This window comes from Pelobates fuscus, chromosome 2 (genome assembly GCF_036172605.1).
Source record: "Pelobates fuscus isolate aPelFus1 chromosome 2, aPelFus1.pri, whole genome shotgun sequence".
Taxonomy (NCBI): Eukaryota; Metazoa; Chordata; class Amphibia; order Anura; family Pelobatidae; genus Pelobates; species Pelobates fuscus.
This window is the reverse complement of record NC_086318.1, coordinates 196,415,284-196,437,735: the sequence shown is the minus strand read 5'-3', so window position 1 is coordinate 196,437,735 and position 22,452 is coordinate 196,415,284. Positions and strand designations below refer to the sequence as shown.

The window sequence follows — 22,452 nt, the reverse complement described above, 5'->3', positions numbered from 1 at the left end:
CCGTGTATTGCCTGTCTTTACATTGTGTGTGTTTTCCCTATCCTTTCGTTTATTGGGCCTGCTCCCCATTCAGGAGGTATTCCACGAAGGGAATCCATTCACCTCCCGAATGGGGACCACCACCTCATTTAGAATGTTAGGTTCGCACCTCGCTACATAGGTGTCAAACCGCAAAGGGAAACAGTTAATGAGTGCTTCTCTGGGTGGCTGCCATTCGTACAGATGAACGCCACCAGTGGGAGCGTTCGTGGATTGTTTCCCGACTCGTTAGTATCCCGAACAAGGACCTCCCCGGTGCCCCATTGGAACGTTCACACCAATTAATCAGAGGGGGCATTTGTATCCTGAAAGGAGATGCTTCCCTTGCCGGGTTTCACACAGGGACCTCGAGAGCAGAGCCTGGTTGAGGAAGGCGCCGATGTGAGGTTACCTGAGGTTGGTGGGGACACTCATGGGGCACTGGCTAGGTTGGTGGGCTTGTCGGTGCCTGCAGGGCCAAAGAGACCAGTGCTTTTCTGTGCCTGGGAGACAAAGGGGCGGTCCCTTTTTCCCGCGTCTGGACTTCCAGGCACAGAGGCTCCTGAAAAGATGACCCCCTGACAGCTAGTGTATGAAACCCTGTGTTCACAGTGGCAGGCTTTGGGGACAAAGGAAACAAAGTCCCTTCCCGTGCTTGGGTCTCGTGTGGAGAACCCCTTGCACGGCGCTGTGCATAAAAGCCGTGTGTGGCCAATAAAATTGTGTTGTACCTCCAGGACTGTGCGTCGTCCAGTTACTGGGGGGAAATGGGTCTCTTTGTACTTTACATGGTTCACGAACAGCTGAAGGAAGTGAATTAGAAGAGGTAACCAGTCAGGTTACCCGTGGTCCGCTACAAGGCTGTGTAGGTCACAATCAAGGCAGGTGTAGCTAGGGGTTAAATCACTTTGTTTATGCAGCTTTAAATGGACAAAACGGAGTGGTAAGATTGCAGGGGCATGATATATATGCCAAGGCCACTTCATCAAACTCAAGTTGTTTTTGTTTATTTATTTTAATCAAAAAGAAAGGAGCATCAAACACCTTATTTAAATAACAATTATTTATATAGTGTCAACATATTCTGCAGTGCTATACAATGGGTAAACATGAAAAACATTTAATTCTAACAAAACATGTGTGACATAGGGTAACAATAGGTGAGGAGGGCCCTGTCCAAATGCTTATAAGCAAAGTATATAATAAATATAATTTAAAAAAGCCTATGGTAGGTCAATATGACCCCTTTATTACTACAGCTTATCAACCTCCTTTTGTCCTCACCTGCCCTGCTGCAGATGGGGGAATGTCTACTAAATAGCTGCCATTGTCCTACCCCCCATGCCATTTGCAGTTTAGAGCCACCACATATTGTCAATGGGTAAAGCTCAGAGGGCAGATTTGTCACCTTCTTGTTTTTTATTAGAGCGCCCCTCACCTGACCATGAATGGGGTGACCAGTAACAAGTCCCCTTTGATAATTTAATGTCCCGATCCCCATGGAATGGGGACTTTCTTACAACTGGGAAGGACTAGCTACTCGGTCACTAGTTTTAGTTACAGTGTATAGTACACAGGTTTAGTAGACAAGCCCCCAAGGCATAGCAGGTGCTGGCAAATAAGATTTCATAAACCCTAATATTGACCTCCATAGCACAGACTTATAAGCAAGTCAGCTGCCAAATTATTAACCCTCTTGCAACCAAATTTTTTTTTTAACAGTTTGCCAGCTGGCGAATGGTACTTCAAGGGACACTATAGTCACACTGACCACTTCATTTAATTGAAGTGGTCTGGGTGTACTGTCCCAGTCCCACTTAGACCTGCAATGTACGTCATTGCTGTTTTAGAGACACTGCAAAGATAACCTTGCAGGACTAAGAAAGCCTCTAGTGGCTTCCTGGATGAGGACATCCAGCGTTAGTGAAAGCCCCATGAAAAAGCATAGAGGATGCTTACAACGAATATGTAGTAACAAAACTGTAAATAAGCCCTTAGTGTTTATTCTGCTTACAGAATAGCAATTCCTCCTTTGAAGTCTATGGGATAACCGCTATTCAAGAAGCAGAAGAAATCTGTATTCTGCTAAGACAATACTGCCCTATAAGTGAGGTGCACAGACAAAATCCATCAATGCACAGAGGGGCTATGCTTCTGTTGCAAAGTATCTACACTCTAGACGCTGGATTGGAATAATCAAACAAGTAAGGCACTAATTGCCATCTACTTTTTAAATAATTATTTATTCATATATATATATATATATATATATATTTTTTTTTTTTTTTTTACATTTTCTAACATACCATATGGGAAATGTACTCTATATAAAAGCATTACTTCCATAGATACAGTTAGTCATAAAAGCTTCATTGTTCTGAAAGACACTAATTTGTTTCCTCCCTGGTCAAATTACGAAATTGTATCATAAAACTCAGGAAATGGTTTTGTGATTACACTAAAGAAATAACGGAGCAGTAACATATATAATGATGATGATTCCCTTCCAAACAATAGGTTTCTAACAATAGGAGGCTCGGCCATCAATAGCATTACTAAAGCTCATCATTAAAAAGGGATTATACACTATACACCCTCATTTCCAAACTGTATGCGTGAATGTCTCAATTTTAAATTCAAAAACAAAATGAACAGAAAAAAAACAAAAACCACAAGGAACAAAAACAAAAACAAAACTATAAATCAAGAATATATTTACATCAATAATGAGACTTTGGCAACATGATTTCTTATCCACTCTGGACTATGAACTGTGTATAAAGCTGACACCGGTTAAAAGGTTACTAGTGAAAGGTATATTGAGATGACACCTATTAAATCCCTGAATGTGGCAAAAAATTGCATTGCAAGCAATCAGACGCACAGTTTTATTGCCAGCATAAAATGCAAAAACACAGAAATAAGCCAATATTTCTTTCAGGCAGCAATGGCTATACAAGTATTCATCAGCCCAAATAAACACCAAGACAATTTTGCCTTTTAGCTGGAGGCAACAAGAGTAATTATAGAACAGAAGACATTTAAGAGCTTTGCCTTGATATTGGCAGGTGAGATTGCACTTTAATGGCTATTTCAGTGGTACTAAACCCCTCTATTGTTTAAATGTATACAGGACTTTGAGTCAATGTCTAAGTAACCTTTTTTGGTGGATTTTGCGGCCATATAATACAGTTATTAAAATGTTATAGGCAGATTTATAATTGGTCAGCAGCTTTGATTTACATTTTCTTCGTATTTGTAAGTAATTTTTTATACATTGCTGGCTATTTAACTATATAAGAACTGACATTAACAAGATATATTTATATTATTTTACATTCGTTATTTTTGGTTTGTATTCATTTTGTTTCAATGTATGCTAAAAATTGTGTTTCACTGTAGCACACAGGGCAGCCATTAGAAATTGTGGAGCTTATTACACAGCTCAAGGTCTGGGCCCCTAGGGCCCACCCTCAAGTGTACCCACAAGGATGCAGTGTGCCAGGTGCTTTGTAGTGAAGAGAGGGCCCAGCCAACATTATCTTCAGCTTCTGCCAGAAACTCTCTCCAACTCTCAAGAGCCTGTTCTGCATGTCACGTTGTCATGGTAACCCCGTGACAACTCTCTCACGGCCAGGGGCTCTCAAGAGTTGCAGAGAGCTTCTAGAAGTTAAAAGTAATGTGTGGTGGGCCTCCTCTTCACTACACGGGCTGCCAAAGGCCCGCAGCGGCAGTGGTGGTGGAACTAACATAGAATAGTTTTTTGGGCCTCCCTCTAGCACAAGGGTGGTGAAAATATAGATCCCTCATCTGTCGTACAAGTCCCACAATGGTTTGTCAGCTGGGGATCTACAATTTACCCATCTTTGCAGGGTTGTATTTTGCACTTAGCAGTGTTTTTGAAGGCATGTTTTTGAATTCAGGTGTGCACTTGTGTGTAGTTTAAAATGCCACTAAGCAATTATAGGGGTCTCTTCTTCTTGGGAGTAAGCTATAGCTGAGTACAGACTACAGCACTCAGTATGGTTCACAAACCTGTGGACAAGGCTGTGAATAGGCTGATGGCAGCTACGGTATGGATAGGAGGAACAAACAATTTATCAACATATAAACTATATATTTATGGGCTAGCAAAGGTTCATGAGCATCTTACTGGTCATGGTGGGGTTTGACATCTGCAGCACTTGCCATTAAATACCATAATTCTGTGCAATTATTGCATATTGTACTTACATTTTTTGCTATTAATTTTGAACGCAGTATTTAAACAATGCTTTAAAATGGGCGTGCGGTGCCTGCATTTCAACTTGCACATAAAAGTTCTCTCTTTAAACGTTTATGCATGATTTTATACAGGTATAGAAATCTCTCCAATACTCACCACTGTCATGTTTCAGGGTTTCATTTATTAGCATGCTAAATCCATCCCCTCCTGTGGCAAGGAAAGCTGGGAGAACAATCTTATAAGTTTGGTCCATTTCCACCGGAACATATCTCGGCACGCGGCATCTTGTGCATATCACTTCTAATTTAACTACTCTTTGACCAGGAGCCTTGTCTATATTGTACACCACTTTTATTCCTAGAGAAATAAACATATATTAACGAACAATACAGCGCTAGACAAAGATTATTAAAATAAAGAAAGGTAAAATCTTAAAACTGGTAGAACAGTTTTCTTTCACAAACAATGGAAACTGAAATAAATATATATTTCAATATAGGAGGGAAAATATAGCAATCACAAACTGGTAAGGCTTATCTCATCGGTTTCTTGTTTGTAAGTGCTATATCCCCCCCAGCCCTCGTGTACTTCTCCCCATTTTGTTATGTCGATTTACACTATATATCTTTAGTTTTGTATTGTGTAAGATCTAAAGGCACATTGCACTTTTTATACTAAAACTAGTTACTTTCATTCTGTGAAATTTCATACTGTGGTTGTGATATACACTAGGATTTGGGTTTTTTAAAGGCACAGCACACCTTAAATTTGTATTTATTGAAGGGGAGTGTTATGAACACATCACACAGGTAATGAGACAATGTTTAGAAATGGAGTGATTACATTTTTTTTGTGAAATGAAAAGCAAAGTGCAAAAATCAGGTTAAAATTGTTAGGTTATTTACGAAAGTGAGAACTCAAAGTGAATTTCAAATTTAAAGCTAGAGTAGTTGAATAAAAAGCATAGTGGACATCCATTTAAATTTTTTTTTACAAAAATCTTTTTTTGCTATTTCAGTTAAATTCTCACTGGGTGACTAGCTGTGTTACAAGTATTTTAGTTTGGCCTAAGTTTTTTAATTTGTTTTTCAGTTCACTGCAATTTTTCGTTTCATGAATAAAACTGCATCTGTGTCTGTATAATCCAAATCTAAAAGTTGGATTTCAACATGATTTTCTAGCGAGTGAAATGGCAGCAGATTATGTATGGAAAGGCGTGCAATCCAGTTAAATGTAACTGTATTTTGAGAATACAAAAGGCATGACAATCAGTAAGACTATACAAAACCCAAGTGAATAAAGCTTGGATTGAGTCCAGCATCTACGACTATAGATGGTTCAGCTCACTTCTGCTGCAAACTACAGAATTCTGCAACACCCTCTTATAATATTTGGCATCTATAATGCACCAATTATTCTGCAGTGCATTATAATAGGTTGATTACAACCCGGCTCAAACTAAGTTTTATACGTACGAGATAAACTCACATATATTCCTAACACCGGACTGAGGAGCTATGTGCTTAACAGATACAATTTTTTTTCCACTTCACTAATTAGAAGTAATATGTGTGAGGGGAATTATTCCAATCCCTGATCGATCTAACAAGGAATTTTCCTTAATGATTTGAGCAGATTCCAGGGTTTTACGAAGCTGCAAACATTCACTAAACTCACAGCTTCAAACACAATTCATTACAAGCAAAACAAAGAAATATGCACATACATTTATAGATATGCAGTTATCAAACATGAATGTTTTTTAAAAAAAAAATATATTTTTAGGCCTGCAAAGTACAGTTACCGTATATACTCGAGTATAAGCCGACCCGAATATAAGCCGAGGCCCCTAATTTTATCCCAAAAAACTGGGAAAACTTATTGACTCGAGTATAAGACTAGGGTGGGAAATGCAGCAGCTACTGGTAAATTTCTAAATAAAATTAGATCCTAAAAAAAATATATTAATTGAATATTTATTTACAGTGTGTGTATAATGAATGCAGTGTGTGCGTATGTGTGTGTGTATAAGTGCAGCGTGTGTGTATGAATGCAGTGTGTGTGTATGAGTGCAGTGTGTGTGTGCATGAATGCAGTGTGTGTGTGCATGAATGCAGTGTGTGTGTGCATGAATGCAGTGTGTGCAGGGCCGGTGCAATGATATTTGCCGCCGTAGGCAAAAAAATTTTTGCCGCCCCCTCCCCCCCCATATGTCCTGACTTCCCCTCCTCCTCCCTCAGTGGTCCTTACCTCCCCACCCCCGTGTTCCTTCACTCCCCCCCCCCCAGTGGTCCTGACTCACCCCTCCCCTAGTGGTCCTTACCCTCCCCTCCCCTAGTGGTCCTTACTTCCCCCTCCCCTCCCATAGTGGTCCTTATCCCACCCCCTCCCTCTCATAGTGGTCCTTATCCCCCTTCTCCCTCCCATAGTGTTCCTTATCCCCCCCCATCCCTCCCATAGTGGTCCATATACCCCCCCCTCCCTCCCATAATGGTCCTTATACCCCCCCTCCCTCCCATAGTGGTCCTTATCCCACCCCCTCCCATAGTGGTCCTTATACCCCCCCTCCCTCCCATAGTGGTCCTTATACCCCCCTCCCTCCAATAGTGGTCCTTATCCCCCCCTCCCTCCCATAGTGGTCCTTATCCCCCCTCCCTCCCATAGTGGTCCTTATCCCCCCCCCTCCCTGCCATAGTGGTCCTTACCCCCCCCCTCCCTCCCATAGTGGTCCTTATACCCCCCCCCCCCTCCCTCCCATAGCGGTCCTTATACCCCCCTCCCTCCCATAGTGGTCCTTAACCCACCCCCTCCCTCCCATAGTGGTCCTTATACCCCCCCCCCTCCCATAGTGGTCCTTATACCCCCTTTTTTTTATTATTATTTTTTTTTTTATTATTTTATTTATATTTTTTTTTTCGTCCCCCCCTTCCTGCTTGATATATGGCAGGGAGGGGGGCTCTCCTTTCCTGGTGGTCCAGTGGCAGTTCAGTGGGGGGGAGAGGGGGGCTGGCAGAGCTGTACTTACCTGTCCTGCAGCTCCTGTCAGCTCTCTCCTCCTCTGCGCCGTCCGTTCTGCTCTTCTGTCAGCTCCCAGTGTAAATCTCGCGAGAGCCGCGGCTCTCGCGAGACTTACACTGGGAGCTGACCGAGGTGCTGAACGGACGGCGCGGAGGAGGAGAGAGCTGACAGGAGCTGCAGGACAGGTAAGTACAGCTCTGCCAGCCCCCCTCTCCCCCCAGTCTGTATTATGGCAATGCAAATTGCCATAATACAGACTCTGACTCGAGTATAAGCCGAGTTGGGGTTTTTCAGCCCAAAAAATGGGCTGAAAAACTCGGCTTATACTCGAGTATATACGGTAATACATTTATTAAACCAATGAATAGTTGATTTTGCACATGTTTTGAGGCTTACATTACAAATGTTTAACAAAGGAAAGAACAAAAAAAAAAGATAAAACAGTATTAAAGTATGTATTGGATTCAAATTTTCAATGCAAAAAATAATAATCGAAGTAAAATATAAATAGGGGCATTCATTTATAAATAGGGGCATCAATTCTCGGGATGAAAATATAATTTTGCCTCTTTATAAATCGCTGGTAAGACCACACCTTGAATATGCTGTGCAATTTTGGGCACCTGTTCTAAAGAAGGATTTCATGGCACTAGAAAAAGTGCAGAGACGAGTTACAAAATTGATAAAATGAATGGAGCATTTTAGTTAAAAAGAAAGGTAAAAAAATTTACTCTTCGAGTTTGGAAAAACGGTGCCTCAGAGGGGATATGATAACATAATACAAATATATTCGGGGCCAGTACAAACCATTATCTGGAAATCTATTCATAAACAGGGCTATACATAGGACACGAGATCACACATTTAGTCTGGAAGAAAGGAGATTTCATCTAAGGCAAAGAAAAGAGCAATAAGGATATGGAATTCTCTGCCTGAAGAGGTGGTTTTATCAGAGTCCATACATATGTTTAAACTGCAATTGGATACATACTTGCAAAAACATAACATACAGGGATATAATTTCTAATTAGTGGGGTAATAGCTGCTTGATCCAAGGAGACATCTGACTGCTATTTTGGAGTCAAGAAGTAATTTTTTCCTAGTTTGTTGCAAAATTGGAAGCACTTCAGACTAGGTTTTTTGCCTTCTTTTGGATCAACAGCAAAAACATATGTGAGGAAGGCTGAACTTGATGGACACAAGTCTCTTTTCAGCTATGTAACTATGAAACTATGAAAATTATGGGCAGAATAATTATTAACAAATAAAATACTACTATCCAAAATGCATGAAGTTCAAAAGTGAAATGTTAAATGTACAAAGTTTCAAGTATTTCTCATTATTGTGAATATCTTAAACACAATGGAATTCAAACAGATGTTCATTACAGCATACAGACTATCTAAAATCCAGAAGGTTTCAGTAATGAAATTGGCCCAATTTATTTTTGTTTTGTTACATAAAAACCAAACTGCAAAAGATAAAAAAAAGTTACTAGAGTAGTATAGGGGATTTCATATCCCCTGTATCCTCACAAGATCACATATTGCAGTGATCACAGTGTCCATCCTATAAACCAGAAATTGAGAAAAAGCTAGAGGGAACAGATGTGGATGAAGGCAGATGGTGACATGTCTAATGCGCTCTTGGTTAACCAGAGGTTCTGGAAACACTCTGCATCTGTTCCAAGTTTTTAAAGCCAGTGAACCAAACACAAATAAACTTTGAAGCAACACTATAGCGTTGGGAATACAAACATGTATTACCAATGTTATATTGTCCTACTATAAATTACATCAAAAGATTTTCTAACCTTTACCCTTTCCGCCGCTCCGCCTAAATTTTGATGATTTCACCCAATCCAATACTTTCTCATAGGGCAGCATTGGGAGGCTAATGTGCATGTCTAGCAAATTGACCAACTGCACTAACATGGAAATGCTGAACATAGGTTCGTTCAAAGATTGCAGAACTTTGTCCTGGAAGTCTTTTTAGGGGTTTTGAGTGACAGTCACTAGATGTGCACACAGGCAGCATTGTAAACCCTGCCTTCTCTCTTTGCAAGGCAGGTGCTCTGTGCAAATGCATGCCTCATGAGTTTAACTCCACTGAGCTAAGCAACCAGGAAGTAAGAGGACCAGTGGTCTGATTGAAAGCCGCAGGGTGTAACATGGTTAATTTATAAAAGTGCAGATTTCTATTTAAAATCTGCGCTTTTTGTGAAATGAATAAAGGACACACTCTTCACACATAAGTAAGGATACCATGTCCACCATGTTTTAGTGGACACATATCAATTATACAAATTAATTGGCATCATACAGAAAGTGCTGCCCTGCAGTATGTAGAAGTCAAAGGCTACAGGTAATAAATCAGGTGATAACTTAATCATGAATCCTGCAGCATTTAAATTAACCATAATAAAGGGCAGCATTTTCATATGCTGACAATCAACATGATGAAATTATGTGTGTCCCAGAAAACATGGTGGATATGGCAACACTACACATAAGGACCACAGCAGTCTAAACTGCTTTAAGGTTTTTGGAATGCTTGTTTAAGCTGTAGTGGTTCTGGTAACTATAGTGTCCCTTTAGATATCCAACTTTGTCCCTTGATTTGTCTTGATTCACTGATTTAGTGAGGGATTGCTTTGCTACTAAAGTGAGGATAGATCTAATAAGCAATGAGCTGAAAATGCAAAAAATAGCAATAGCTAAATTGACACTTGATTTGTATTTGGTCAATAGCCAAATTAGACGTTTTTGTTGTTGTAGTAACCAAACTTGGTAGACAAATAGTAACTCATATAATCTTTGTCTGAACCATCCATGCTCCACCTGAAATTTTCTTTTCTTTCCTTTTCTACCTCTGGAGACAGACCATCCAATTGTCTTAGGTAAGTTCAGTGAATTCCATTTTTATGGTCTTTGCATACACAGGATAGAAACGGATATCATTTTAGATAATACACAAAGAAGTTAAACAAATCAATTAAACATAGCATTGTTTTAATTTTCAGTCATGGCATCATTACTTAATGTAATATATATTGACAATAGCAACATATTGACATAATATCTGCAGAATGTCTTAAAATAAATAAGATTGCCATACCACCAACTTGAAGAAATTCCCCAGTACCACCACCGTATCGGTGTACACTGTGTTCAAATACAGCTTTCAGTGTTGAGCCCTTTACTTCAATCAGATCAAATGTGCCTCCAAATGGCAAGACTGAGAGAAGTTCTTCCAAAGTGATGGATCCTATAAATTGAAGAATACATGTGTATTAACACATAGGTCAATATTGTTTTATTTTTCTTATTCAAGAGGGGAGCCATTGAACTGTTGAATAAAGCATTGGAAATCGCCATTGACTTGTGTTATAGGTTTTAGCACATGACATTACAATCCAGTTCCGACAAAGCCAGGGCAAAAATTGCAGAATAATAGAAGAAACAGAAAATTTGGTTTAGTTCTCCTGTTCTATGTGTGCTGTTTTGTATTCTTGTCGAGTTATTATTATTATTATGATATTTATAGAGCGCCGTCAAATTCCGCAGCGCTTTACAATGGGTGGACGAACAGACATGGAGTTGTAAACAGACAAGTTGGACACACAGGAACAGAGGGGTTGAGGGCCCTGCTCAATAAGCTTACATGCTGGAGGGAGTGGGGTAAAATGACACAAAAAGGTAAGGATAGTATTAGACTAGTGATAGTTGCAGAAGAGGAATCAGTTGGGAGCTATTAACAGTTTAATTGATATGCTTTTATGAAGAAGTGGGTTTTTAAAGATTTTTTGAAGGAGTGGAGATTGGGTGAGCATCTAACGGAGGAGGAAAGCGAGTTCCACAGGAATGGTGCAGCCCTTGAGAGTTGCTTGTAATCTGTGCATGGGTACTATGGTATAATCAAAAACACAGTAGTTTGCCATTTGGCAAGTTCTTGCACAGGTCTCAAAAATGTTAGTAACTTTTGCAGGACCAGATTTGCAATTAGGAAAATTAGACACCTACCCACAGACATCTACCTACTAGGGGTTCCTGCTCTTACTTCAAAGATGTCTTGTTTCTATTTTACATATATCTTGAGTATCCCACAAATAATGAGCCAGGCAATACTGCATTTTTGGGGGAAGTAGTGGTGAACAAGCATTTTTAGCCTACAGACACTTGCAATATATATCTGGACCTGTCCCAGTATCATTTACAGAAGGAAACTTCATTATTTGCATATTAAATGCATCCCACCCATAATGCCAGTTCAGATTCAAAATACCAGAAAGTAACCTCTCCAAGAGGTTTTTAACTTCATTGGCCTTACTATTTAGGAGCAGCTGCCATCACTCTAGTCACCGCTAGGTCCACATATGGATTATACATTTGACTTAGGGCACCCTTTGTTATATAAGCCAACTCAAAACACGCTAGAATAGTCATTGTATTGTATAACATTTGCATCTCTTAAACATGGCCTTAAATGTATAAGGGAAAGCTGCAGAGCAGGTGAGAGACATCAAACACATTATTTAAAGAAATAAGGAGACTGGTGCTCATGTAAGCGGATAAGCTTTCATTAGCAGATGGGTTTTTGGAGCATATTCGTATTGCAGACTATAGTAAGTCTAACATTAGGAGGTACATCATTCTGTAGAAATTTAGAATATGGGGGACTAGCAAATATCACTGGCCGAGCAGAATGATTGAAAAGAGGTGTATCAAGAAAATATTTAATTCTGAGTTTTCTATGTTAATATGTAAAATTTCATCCTAAACATAAAACTAAGCCAATGTAAAAAAAGGCAAATGGTTAAGGCATTCGAGGAATGGCATGTAAATAACCCCAGCAGAAACATTATTATACATTACGATGAGCATTGGAAATCCAGGGGGATTTTCAGAACAAATATGTGCCCCTTAGGGAGCAACTGTTAATCCATTTGATTTTCTATAGGCAAAATGATACATTATCACTGGGGAGGCTATTCAAAGAATATATAGACCTATTTCAGTTACCAACCTAAACTTCAAATAAATATAAATACACACATTTCTCACAAAAATCAAGTGTACAAAGAAAGGCTTTCCAGTGACAATTTTGCATCTTCTTATTGAGTGCACAAAATTAAAAACTCCTTTAAAAGTCTTGTTTTTCTTATCTTTCTGGAAAAAAAAGTAGCACAAACATTTTTTATTACCTACACCATCATGACTGGGAGGGATCTTATCCATCCTACCCCTTACATTAGATTTTCTTGTCAGGGGATTTCCCGCCCACTTACAAGACCTATGGTAGTATGGTCATGTGGGCCGGAGGCAGCAGCAAGCACAATATTTAACACTAGAAATCATGAACACATGAACAAGTGACTTTGTTGCATCTTCTATTAAAAAAGAGTAAATATGAGCACACTTTATTTTGATTGTTACAGGAAATGGAGACATACCGGGTGTGATGAAAGAAAGTGAGGAGAGTCTTAAAAAATAAATATTAAGCTAACGATATACTGGAGTGATAGAGACTCAGTATGTACACTGACTATACAGTTAGGTCTGGAACGATTTGGACACAAGTTTTTGTTATTTTGACAGTTTACCAAAATAAATTCAAGTTACAATTAACCCCTTAAAGATGGAGGCAATCTTACAAGTTCAAAACAAAACACAGAATTTGAGCTATATCTGTTCAACCGTAATTCACCTCTTTCATAATAAGTGCACCCACACTTATTATATATCATTTTGTTTAGGAAAAATATTTAATTTAACATCAAATATTTAGATATGAAACATAATTTAATATTAATCAAATGTGAAAAAATTTGAGAAATTAAGAATTTTTGTTATTTCAAAACCATTGTGGTGACATATAGAGCCAAAACGATTAAAATTTCTGGACATAACTGTACCAACAAAAACAGGGTTGAAGCAATCATGAACAAAGTCTGATACATACTTAAGCTCAAATATGGACAGATAGACAGACACACAGACACACACACACACACACGAACTTACACAAGCCTGAAAAATTACATGTGAGGAGAAAAAAGGATAAACTACAAAGAATATTGCTGGACACATTTTGCATCTGGAATAACCCTTCCTCACTTAACTCACCGACACAACACATTCTGTCACAAAAAATAAATAAAAGTGAACACCATAGTCACCACAGGCATTAAGACAATCAGTTTAATCCCCTGGAATGGAGAATGGGAACATTGACTGTTAAAGCAGCTCTGTCACCTTAAGTGGTCTTTGCACATTATGCAAAGACCACCAAAGCAGACACCCTTATTTTGCATGCAGCACCCGGGGGGTGTTGTACTTAAAAGTAGATATAACTGAAGATTGAAGAGGAGTGCAACTGAGGACCCAGCAAGTCTGTGACAACTCTCGTGAAGCTCTAGGTGTGAGAATTAACAAAGCAGAAGCTCCAACTTTTATCAACTTAGGGTTTCACCATAAGACAAAGTAGTCCTTATTTTTTCTTATGATACCTTTTTATTGCATTATATTTTGAAAGAATTTTCTTGAAAAACGCATATCAATTGTTAGGAATTCAATCTGTATAATAAATGCAAATTAAACTGGTTAAATATTTTTAATGCTGCTATTTAACTTTTTGGGGAATCATACAGGCACTGATAATGATACAATATTTTTAAATTGGTGGGAGAGAAAAAGACTAATAAAAGATATGTCCCCTGCCTGAATAAACAAAAATATTAATTAACTAGCCTTACCACTCAGGTAGTGCACAAAAATGTTGCAACCAACAGGTGGCAATGCAAAGGATTGCAAGATCTTTCACAACCAACAGGCGGCGCTATACAGGCTCCACAGTCAAATCCACCTAGTTGGTCCAGAACACCAGCAGGAAAGATGGGCACACAATACATTTAACAAACGACTTTACAATAATACACACTCTACACCTATAAAACCGGGTGCCTTAAATATAAGCGTCATCCAGGGACCTACATCAAGTTTCAGTTTTATGTTCCCAGTGATGATGACTACTGTCACATGTTCCTATAAGATAGAGTCATTAGTTGAGACCTCTAGCCAATCCTGGACTCAATCATGGATATATCTGATAGGAGGAAATAGAATTTCAATGAAGCAAGACGTAATGTGGTCATCCAACAGATTTTCTGGGAACTATTAATTAGACAAAAATGTGTAGTGCTGTCGATTATCAAGCTACATTTTGTTACACTAAAAATACATTTTCCCATCATGCAAAAATGTATTCTTAGCTCATCATTCTTGTATTTTCATCTTCATTTACCTCTTTGTATGTGGTAAATAAAACATTTTATATGTACCCACACATACATATACACATACACACACACATATAATATATATATATTTGTAGTCGGGGACATAAGCCGTCAAGTATAATGATTATACCAGAATATGATAGTCGGTTGTGGTGTGCCGGAACCGACGTATGGGGTAGGCCTGTAATAAAAGAGGGCCCACCCAAGAATGGTTATAGAGGGTTGTGGTGGGAGGGATGAACCCAGCGATTCCAGTACTGATTTGGCGGGGGCCTGAGCTTTTATAGCCGGGTAACCCCTCCCACAATTACAGGCTACGCCTTTCTATTTGTAGTCGGGGACATAAGCCGTCAAGTATAATGATTATACCAGAATATGATGTCGGTTGTGGTGTGCCGGAACCGACGTATGGGGTAGGCCTGTAATAAAAGAGGGCAAAAAGGTTGGAGTAAACAATACACTTTATTATACATAGGTTACATAGCAAGACCTTTGAATGCTGATCTTAGTTCTATTTCTGGTTGTGGAATGTAAGTGGCGTAGACCGCAGATTTCCACCGGCCTAAACTTTTAATTATGTGAGGGGGTACGTTGTGACTTGAAGCTGCCGAAGCGGCTCCAATTCTAAACGAGTGACCAGAAAACCCTGTGGGGTTGAGGCCGAGTCGGACGAACAGAGTTCTGATGTACTGAATGAACTAGGCAGTTGTTAAGGGGAAACCTTGTAATGAGAGTATTGGGGCGTTTTGACTGAGATCTGTGAGAGTAGCCAGAAAGGTGTCAAATACTGCAACGGGGCACCACTGATTGCCGGTGGGATAGTAGCAGCTCTTAGTAGGTGTGCCTATTTGATTAGTTTTGTGTGACCTAAGGTGAGTATGTAGTGATCTGTGTGTTTTTGGAGGTTTGTAATTTTGAGGAGCTGATGATGACACGACACACTATTGGTGGTGAACTCGTTTGGTCGTAAAAACCCAAGTCGCTATCAAGTCGCTGTCTTGATAACTAGGTTGGTATGGGTTTCAAAAGGTTTGGAGTCCAAGATATTGGAGAGTGCGCAAAACTTGGGACCGTCTATCGGAAGTCTGGAAGAGGTAAGTCTAATCTTAGTATGCCTTTTAATATGTTTTTCACGGGATAGGAAAGACATGACGGGTTTTGAACTAGGGTAGGCACTGATGATGTGATGTTGTATACCCCAGAGATATAGTTTAATGGTGTTCAATGATAATTTTAGGTTAAGGTGGCAGAAAGAAAGAAATGCAATAATGGAATCTAGAGAATGAGTGTCAATTATCTGATGATGTGTCGTGAATTTGGTGTATATGGTAAACGCTCGATTGTATGCACGGGATGTGTTTGTGGATAGGGCTGCTCCGGCTAGGTATCTGCTGTGAGATAGCAGTCTTTCTAGTCCAGGAAGAGGTCTTGGAATGGGGGGGGGGGGGGGGTGCTGACCGTTCTGGAGTTGGCTGTGGGGTGTGTCCTGAAGAAAACCAAGTTAGCCTTCGGATCAATTTCATGATGGTGAGTGAGGAGGATCTACCCTTGTTTATTATGTCACAGGCTGGTTTGTTGTCGGAAGAGCATTTTTTCCTGCTCACCCCCCCCCCCCATAAGTGTCCCCATACTCTGGCGGCTGCCACAATCGGATAGATTTCGAATAGGGCTGATGTAGTGGGAAATGAGGGCAAACCTAGGGTTTCTCCTGGCCATGAATCTCTGAACCATTCATGGTGATAGATTGCTGCAACCCTGTGTGAGCTGCGGCATCGGTCCAGATGACAGGTGAGGAATCTGATAAAGGAGTGAAGAACATGGCTCTCCCATTCCAGTGAGACGGGAAGCATAGCCACATGAGTGGATCTGCCCTGGTGTGAGTATCTAGTGACGGGGAGCTGGAGTCAGTTTGAGTAAAGGGAGAAGGCACAACAATCTAGAGATGAATGCCCGGCCTTGCGGAATGATTCTTATGGCGAAGTTCAACGTGCCCAGTAAAGATTGTAGGTCTGACCTGGTACACTTGTCCTTAACCAGAAAATACTCCACTATCTCTATGATTTGTCGCACCTTCTCTCCTGGTAAACTAGCCTGTAAGGTAACAGTGTCCAGGTGAATGCCCAGGAACGTAAGATTTGTAGTAGGGCCTATAGTTTCTCTTGTGACAGTGGAAGCCCTAATGCTGCAAATAGGGCCAAGGTCTTCTGGAGGCTGACTGGAGAGAACTGAGGTGATTCTATAGTGAGGAAGTCATCCAAGTAGTGCCGAACTGAGGGGCAATGGGTAATATTAAGGAGTAGCCAACCTAGTGTGTCGGCACATATGTCAAATAGTTTGGGGCTGCTTTTGGCTCCGAAAGTAAGGTGGGTAGCAAAGTAGTATTTGTCTTCCCATTAGATGCCGTGAACGTGCCACAGGGATGGGTGAATAGGTAGGAGTTTGAAAGCGTTAGAAATATCGTTTTTCCCCAACCAAGCTCCTACCCCTTGCCCAAAGAATGGCCTGAATGGTGTACTGCAGTGAAAACTCTTCTGAAGGTATTAATGAGTTAATGCTGGGGGTTGCTAAGGAATTCGGAGTGGACAAGTCGTAAGGCTGTCTCTTTATATTGTTAAATTTTCCAGTGGCAATACCTATGGTTTGGGGAGTGAGAGAAGGGGCCCAAGATAAATCCATTCGTCAGTTCCTTTGTGAGTAGTGACTGTGTGGTGAGCGGGTCAAGGATAGACTGTAAGTTGGGACATTTGTGAATACCTGTGGGGAGTGTAAGAAGGCCTGTGTGGAAACCATTAGTGAAGCCTTGGATGATGAAGTTGACTAAGTGCTGGGAAGGGTGTGCCTGGAGGTAGAATGCCAGGTAGTCGATGCTTACTTCGGTTAGTCGTTGTTTTGGGTACAGACGATTGGGACATATGGTTTTGGTGTGTGCCCTGAAGCAAATTGAGCAGACGTGCTGCAGTCTGCACGAGCTAAATCCACAACTGGCCGAATTATAGCGGTTGCAGATCTGAGCTTTCCCAAGGTATACTATGGGTCTGCCCAACTTGTCCTTTAATCCTCTGTGTTCTGCAGTGGAGGAACCGAAGGAAGCACGACTAGTGGTAGGAAGGCTAGGATCGACTGGGCACAAGTTGGTGGAGTGTAAGATGGAGGCGCACAATGCATGGTTTTGAAAGAAAGCCCTCCATACTTGTGCCCTAGGTCCACCAACTTGTGCATGTATCAATCTAATTCCTCCCTACGGTGCGGGGAGGTGGAACAAATTACTTCACGATAGAGGCCAAAGGCAAGGACAAACTCAGGTACGGCGAGCCTTCGGTTGAGCCTAGGACCTCTGGCTTTTAGCACAACCGAAAGATCGCCGTAGCAATAGGCCTAGTTTCCTACCATATCTTGTGAAGCGACTAATAAAGACTCAAGGTTTATGTCCTTGCTTTCCCGAATATATTTGCGTATCGTCGGGGGTACAAAGTGTGCAGGCGTGATGATGAGAGTGGACGTGCTTGGCGTTGGGTTTATGGGAGTGTCATTACCGTGAGGGAGGAGAGCCAAAGTGGGGTTGGTATGTGTGAGGTGACTGTCGAAGTCTGAGGGGTTTCCAGTTTGTTCAACCTAACGCTGATCGTGGTGAATGAGGTCAGAAGAGATGACATCAGGCCCTTGATCTCATAGTTTTCTGAGTGCCGAACCACTCCTGGCTGGTGAGTACAAGTGTTTGTGATGAAAATTTTGTATAGTTCGGCTTTGCGGGCAGTAGCTGGAAACGGGACCCCTAAGTGACGTAATTCGTCCGCGAGCTTGGGGATGGTCCATGACCGGAGAGCGTATGGGCTGGCTGGTTCTAAGTTTTCAGTAGGTGTACTTAGGTCAGCCAGGGTAGCAGGCCTGGTTGGGGTTTCAGGTAAGGTCAGCTCTTTTCCCTGGTCGTGGGTTTGAGACATACTGGAAATAAGAATAGGGTAAGAAACAGGACTTGATAGTAACAAGACAAAAGTAATTGGCTGTGACCGGTGAGGCCCTAACTGGTAACCATGAGTGGTTGTAGTGAGGCTCTAGCTATGCGTTGGGCCGAGGGGCGTATACCTCCGATGAGGATGGGTGTTGGCCTCACGGGATTAGTTTACTTTACAATTTAAGCTAGGGACCGTACGCTAAACGTCACCAGTTGACCGCCCTATACATTTGAGATCTGGGGAGCAAGTGTCAAGCGATTACGTACCTATTTGCATAATTGTTAGAGTTCTCAACGGGGGATTAGAGGATAATTTTAGAATCTGATAGGCCTGTAACAATGGTTCTGTCGGGATAATTGCTTTCACGCAAGTAAGGGGAGTTATCTGAGGATAAAGCTTAAAGTTATCCACTGTACCATATTAGTTATGTAAACACTAGGGATGGGGTGCTCCGTAATATACCTATAATGAACTAGGAGTCCGTAGAGAACCCTGGGTTCAGGGGAGGAGTAGGAAATGGTTCAAATGGGCCTTGAACAAAACATATAACCAGAATCAGAACTTGTCTTTAATGAGGCTGTGGCTGTCAGGTGAGGCCGGGAGTATAGGTAAGGTTTGGACACATGCCTAGTATGGGTGACAGGTAATATATTGTAGCTATTAGTAACATGGAATGTTTTAAGATAAGTACTTCAATAACAGTGGTTATAGTATAGTTAGCGAGCTGCTGTTGGCATGCTTTTTGGGTAAACTAATGCCGTAATGCGCATATATAGGGGTACCTAGGGTGACCCAACAAGCAAACGTATCATGAATTAATACACGATTTTGAAATTTAACACAAGGAAAAAGGAGGGAAAACAGAATTTAAATGATAAAGCATTTCTTATGTAATGACCTGTTATTGCCACCGGGGGTCGTAGTGAGCAGCCGTGTTTATAGTAAGTGTTAGAATGAACCTGTTCGTATGCCGAATGGCCAGCTTGCCGACCAGCATTGGAGGGTAAGTACCAGAGTGGTGAATGCGCGTGCGTGGAGTGAGGCCCCAAACGGAGCATGGAGTGGTACGGTAAGTATGAATGAAAGTGTGGGTAAATGGGTGTAAATGAATGGATGGGCGCCAGGCGTCTGGCTGAGAGTGGTGTGGATGTGAGACTCACGGTTCTGGTACCCTAGAAGCGGAACACTGAAGTAGGTAAGTATGTTCCAAGATACTGGGACCGCCGCAAGGGTGGCTGAGCGTGATGGGAGTTCGCCGGAATCTGACCGCGGGTGGGGAATGCCGCAGTTGATGCTGGGCACGGAGAACAACGAGACTTGTACCGACTGAAAACTCTGCAAGTGTGGCTGAGGAGGATGGGAGTTCGCCGGATTCAAGAGTAGCAAGCCGAGCTGGAGCACTTGATGCCGGGCACGGAGACCGCCAGACCACGTGGGAGCGAGGTCCAGGTAAGTTGAACCGGAAGTCAAAGGTTCTGAATGAACCCAGCGATTCCAGTACTGATTTGGCGGGGGCCTGAGCTTTTATAGCCGGGTAACCCCTCCCACAATTACAGGCTACACCTTTATATATATACACACACACATATATATACACACACGTCTGGAATATGTACAATACATACAATGTAATGTATGCTTCTCTGTCAGGCAAGGCAAAGCCATTTCTAGACCAATTGTTGTTGTTTTATTTCTCATGAAATAAAATCCTACAAAATATTCCATATATTTTCATAATATATTTCTTATTCATGATTTCTGATACTGTCAGGAACAGCAAAAAGTCCATGCTCTCTCAACATATAAACACTGTTTGGACCAAAACTCTTGGGAGGGTTAGAGGTGCTCAACCCTGTCAATTTGTTATATAAGGCTGCACAACTGGACAGCATGATTCAATTACATTTAATCCACATTAGACCATGCAGGGAAGTCCTTGAGGAAAGTCACAGAGGAAAAGTTTTGCTTTCAGGAGATATGGATAATGTAAGACTACCCAAAACAAACTCACGTTTTGTTCAGCTTATCATAACATTGCATTTTCTAAAGGCTCCCTTTAATGACCATATTTGGCAATCGCAGGCCTCTCTTGGATTCTTCTTTGTTTGAAAGGTGGATTAAAATAAACCTAAGTAAAGTCAGAGAATGGTATAGCGCTTGGAAATCAAGCATTTGCAGGAACTGAAGGAGACGTATGGTATTTCAGAGATGGAAACCAAAAATTATCTGTGAATCAAGGTCTAAAAAAAATGTTATAAAACTGGTCTCCATGACTGAAAATTGCTTCAAGTCAATCACCCGTTGTTCTTATTATTGGCATTTACACAGTGGCAACTTATTACATAGCACTTGGTAATTATCAACAAATGATGCAAACTATTACACATTTTTACAGCAATGATGTATTGACGAGGACCCTGATCCAATGAGTTTACAATCCGGGTGGGGGAGGGGTAATGCTTCCCTATGAGAAAACTCACTATGATAGTGATATTATATGATTCTATAACTATAGTTCTCTCGTACTGAAAGAGGAAGCCCTGCTAGCTGTCAGCTGGTGGGGGACTTCCCATCCTGTTTTATTCAAGTGCCCTCTCATGAAATAGGCACATTGTTAAAACAGGATTAATGAGGACATCCTAAATACTCCTAAAGCACTTCGGCAGTGGGGGTATGGTTTCTTTAAGGGAAATAGGTGCTTTAATATGAATCAACAGGAGGATTAGATGAGGCAAAAATATGCTCTTAATTTTTTCAGATTTTCATAGTTTGGGCATCGTTTGCCCTTCTTCATGTGAATAAATAAAACTTCTCTAGGTTGTGGCAAAAGAGGTTCCTAACAGGTCACATACTTAACATTTTAAAACGTTGTAGTTCAATTTGTTACAAAAAGAGCTTTAAAAAGCAAAGTTTAATATTACTGAATAAGTTGTACTTTTATTTCAAGCACAATACTTTTATACACATGTATGTTCCCAATGTAACAAAATGATCTTCCGTTTGAAAGAATACTTCACTGCATTGTTTTCACATTTTCTTTTGAAATTTCCATTACTTTCCACAGGGAAAAAAAGACATTAAAAAAAATATATCACACACATTTTTTCCATGACTTCAGTATTTTTTTAAATATTGCACGTGGATTCAACACTTTTGGAAGGTAGTTTCTAGCATTATTTGGCTCGTTGGGATTGATATTGTGCCGAACCCTGGCTTAGCTCTGCTAAAGAGAAAACCATAGAGAACACAGACTTACAAGTAACATTGTCATACAGAAGATGCAGAGCAGTAAGAGCGGGAATTGTGAGGCTCTGGAAATGACCTCCCTGTAACAGAACATACAATATGTCTAAAATCAGATATCTATGACATGGAATGTATGACTGCAAAACTGCAATTTTATCATATATTTTGAAAAAATATGGGACCGCTAATCTGCCAGACTCGGAAACAAGTGATAATATTTGCTTTGCCCTTAGTCAGGTGAAAAGTAAAACTTCTCTAGGTTGTGGGTTGATTTTTTTTTCTTCTTATGCCACTGAAATATTTATTTATTCATTTCACTCTACCCCGACCAGTGTTAATTTTGTCAACTAACAAATTTAGTAACATTTTAGTAGGCTAAAATTTGTGAGGTTTAGTCGACTAAAACTAGACTAAAACTAAGCCAATTCAGATGAATAAACTACGACTACAAAGAAAACAGCTTTTTAGTCAAAAGATTATGACAAACTAAATTTAAATTTGACGCCAAAATTAACCCTGACCCCACACCGCCCACCATGCCCCCCCTTATATTCCTGTCTACTTAAGCACTTTTTTTTATTCTTCCTCTTAATTGCCCTCTATTTATTTTTGTTGTTTTCTTTTCTATTTGATTAAGTCACCCTTCCCCACCCCGAACGACAAGCGTTCGGTACATACAGAGCTGATCTATGTAA

The 22,452-nt window shown here is 40.6% G+C and overlaps 1 protein-coding gene across 1 annotated transcript in view; it reads right to left on the bottom strand.

The window, feature by feature from the left end:
• NT5E (5'-nucleotidase ecto) overlaps positions 1-22,452 on the bottom strand; it is a 109,299-nt gene that overhangs the window by 3,905 nt on the left and 82,942 nt on the right. Inside the window, exons 7-8 of the mRNA XM_063443063.1 lie at positions 10,379-10,528; positions 4,400-4,600 (exon numbers count right to left, since the gene is read on the bottom strand). Coding sequence (XP_063299133.1) covers positions 4,400-4,600; positions 10,379-10,528 — 351 coding nt within the window. The remainder of the gene's footprint in view (positions 1-4,399; positions 4,601-10,378; positions 10,529-22,452) is intronic.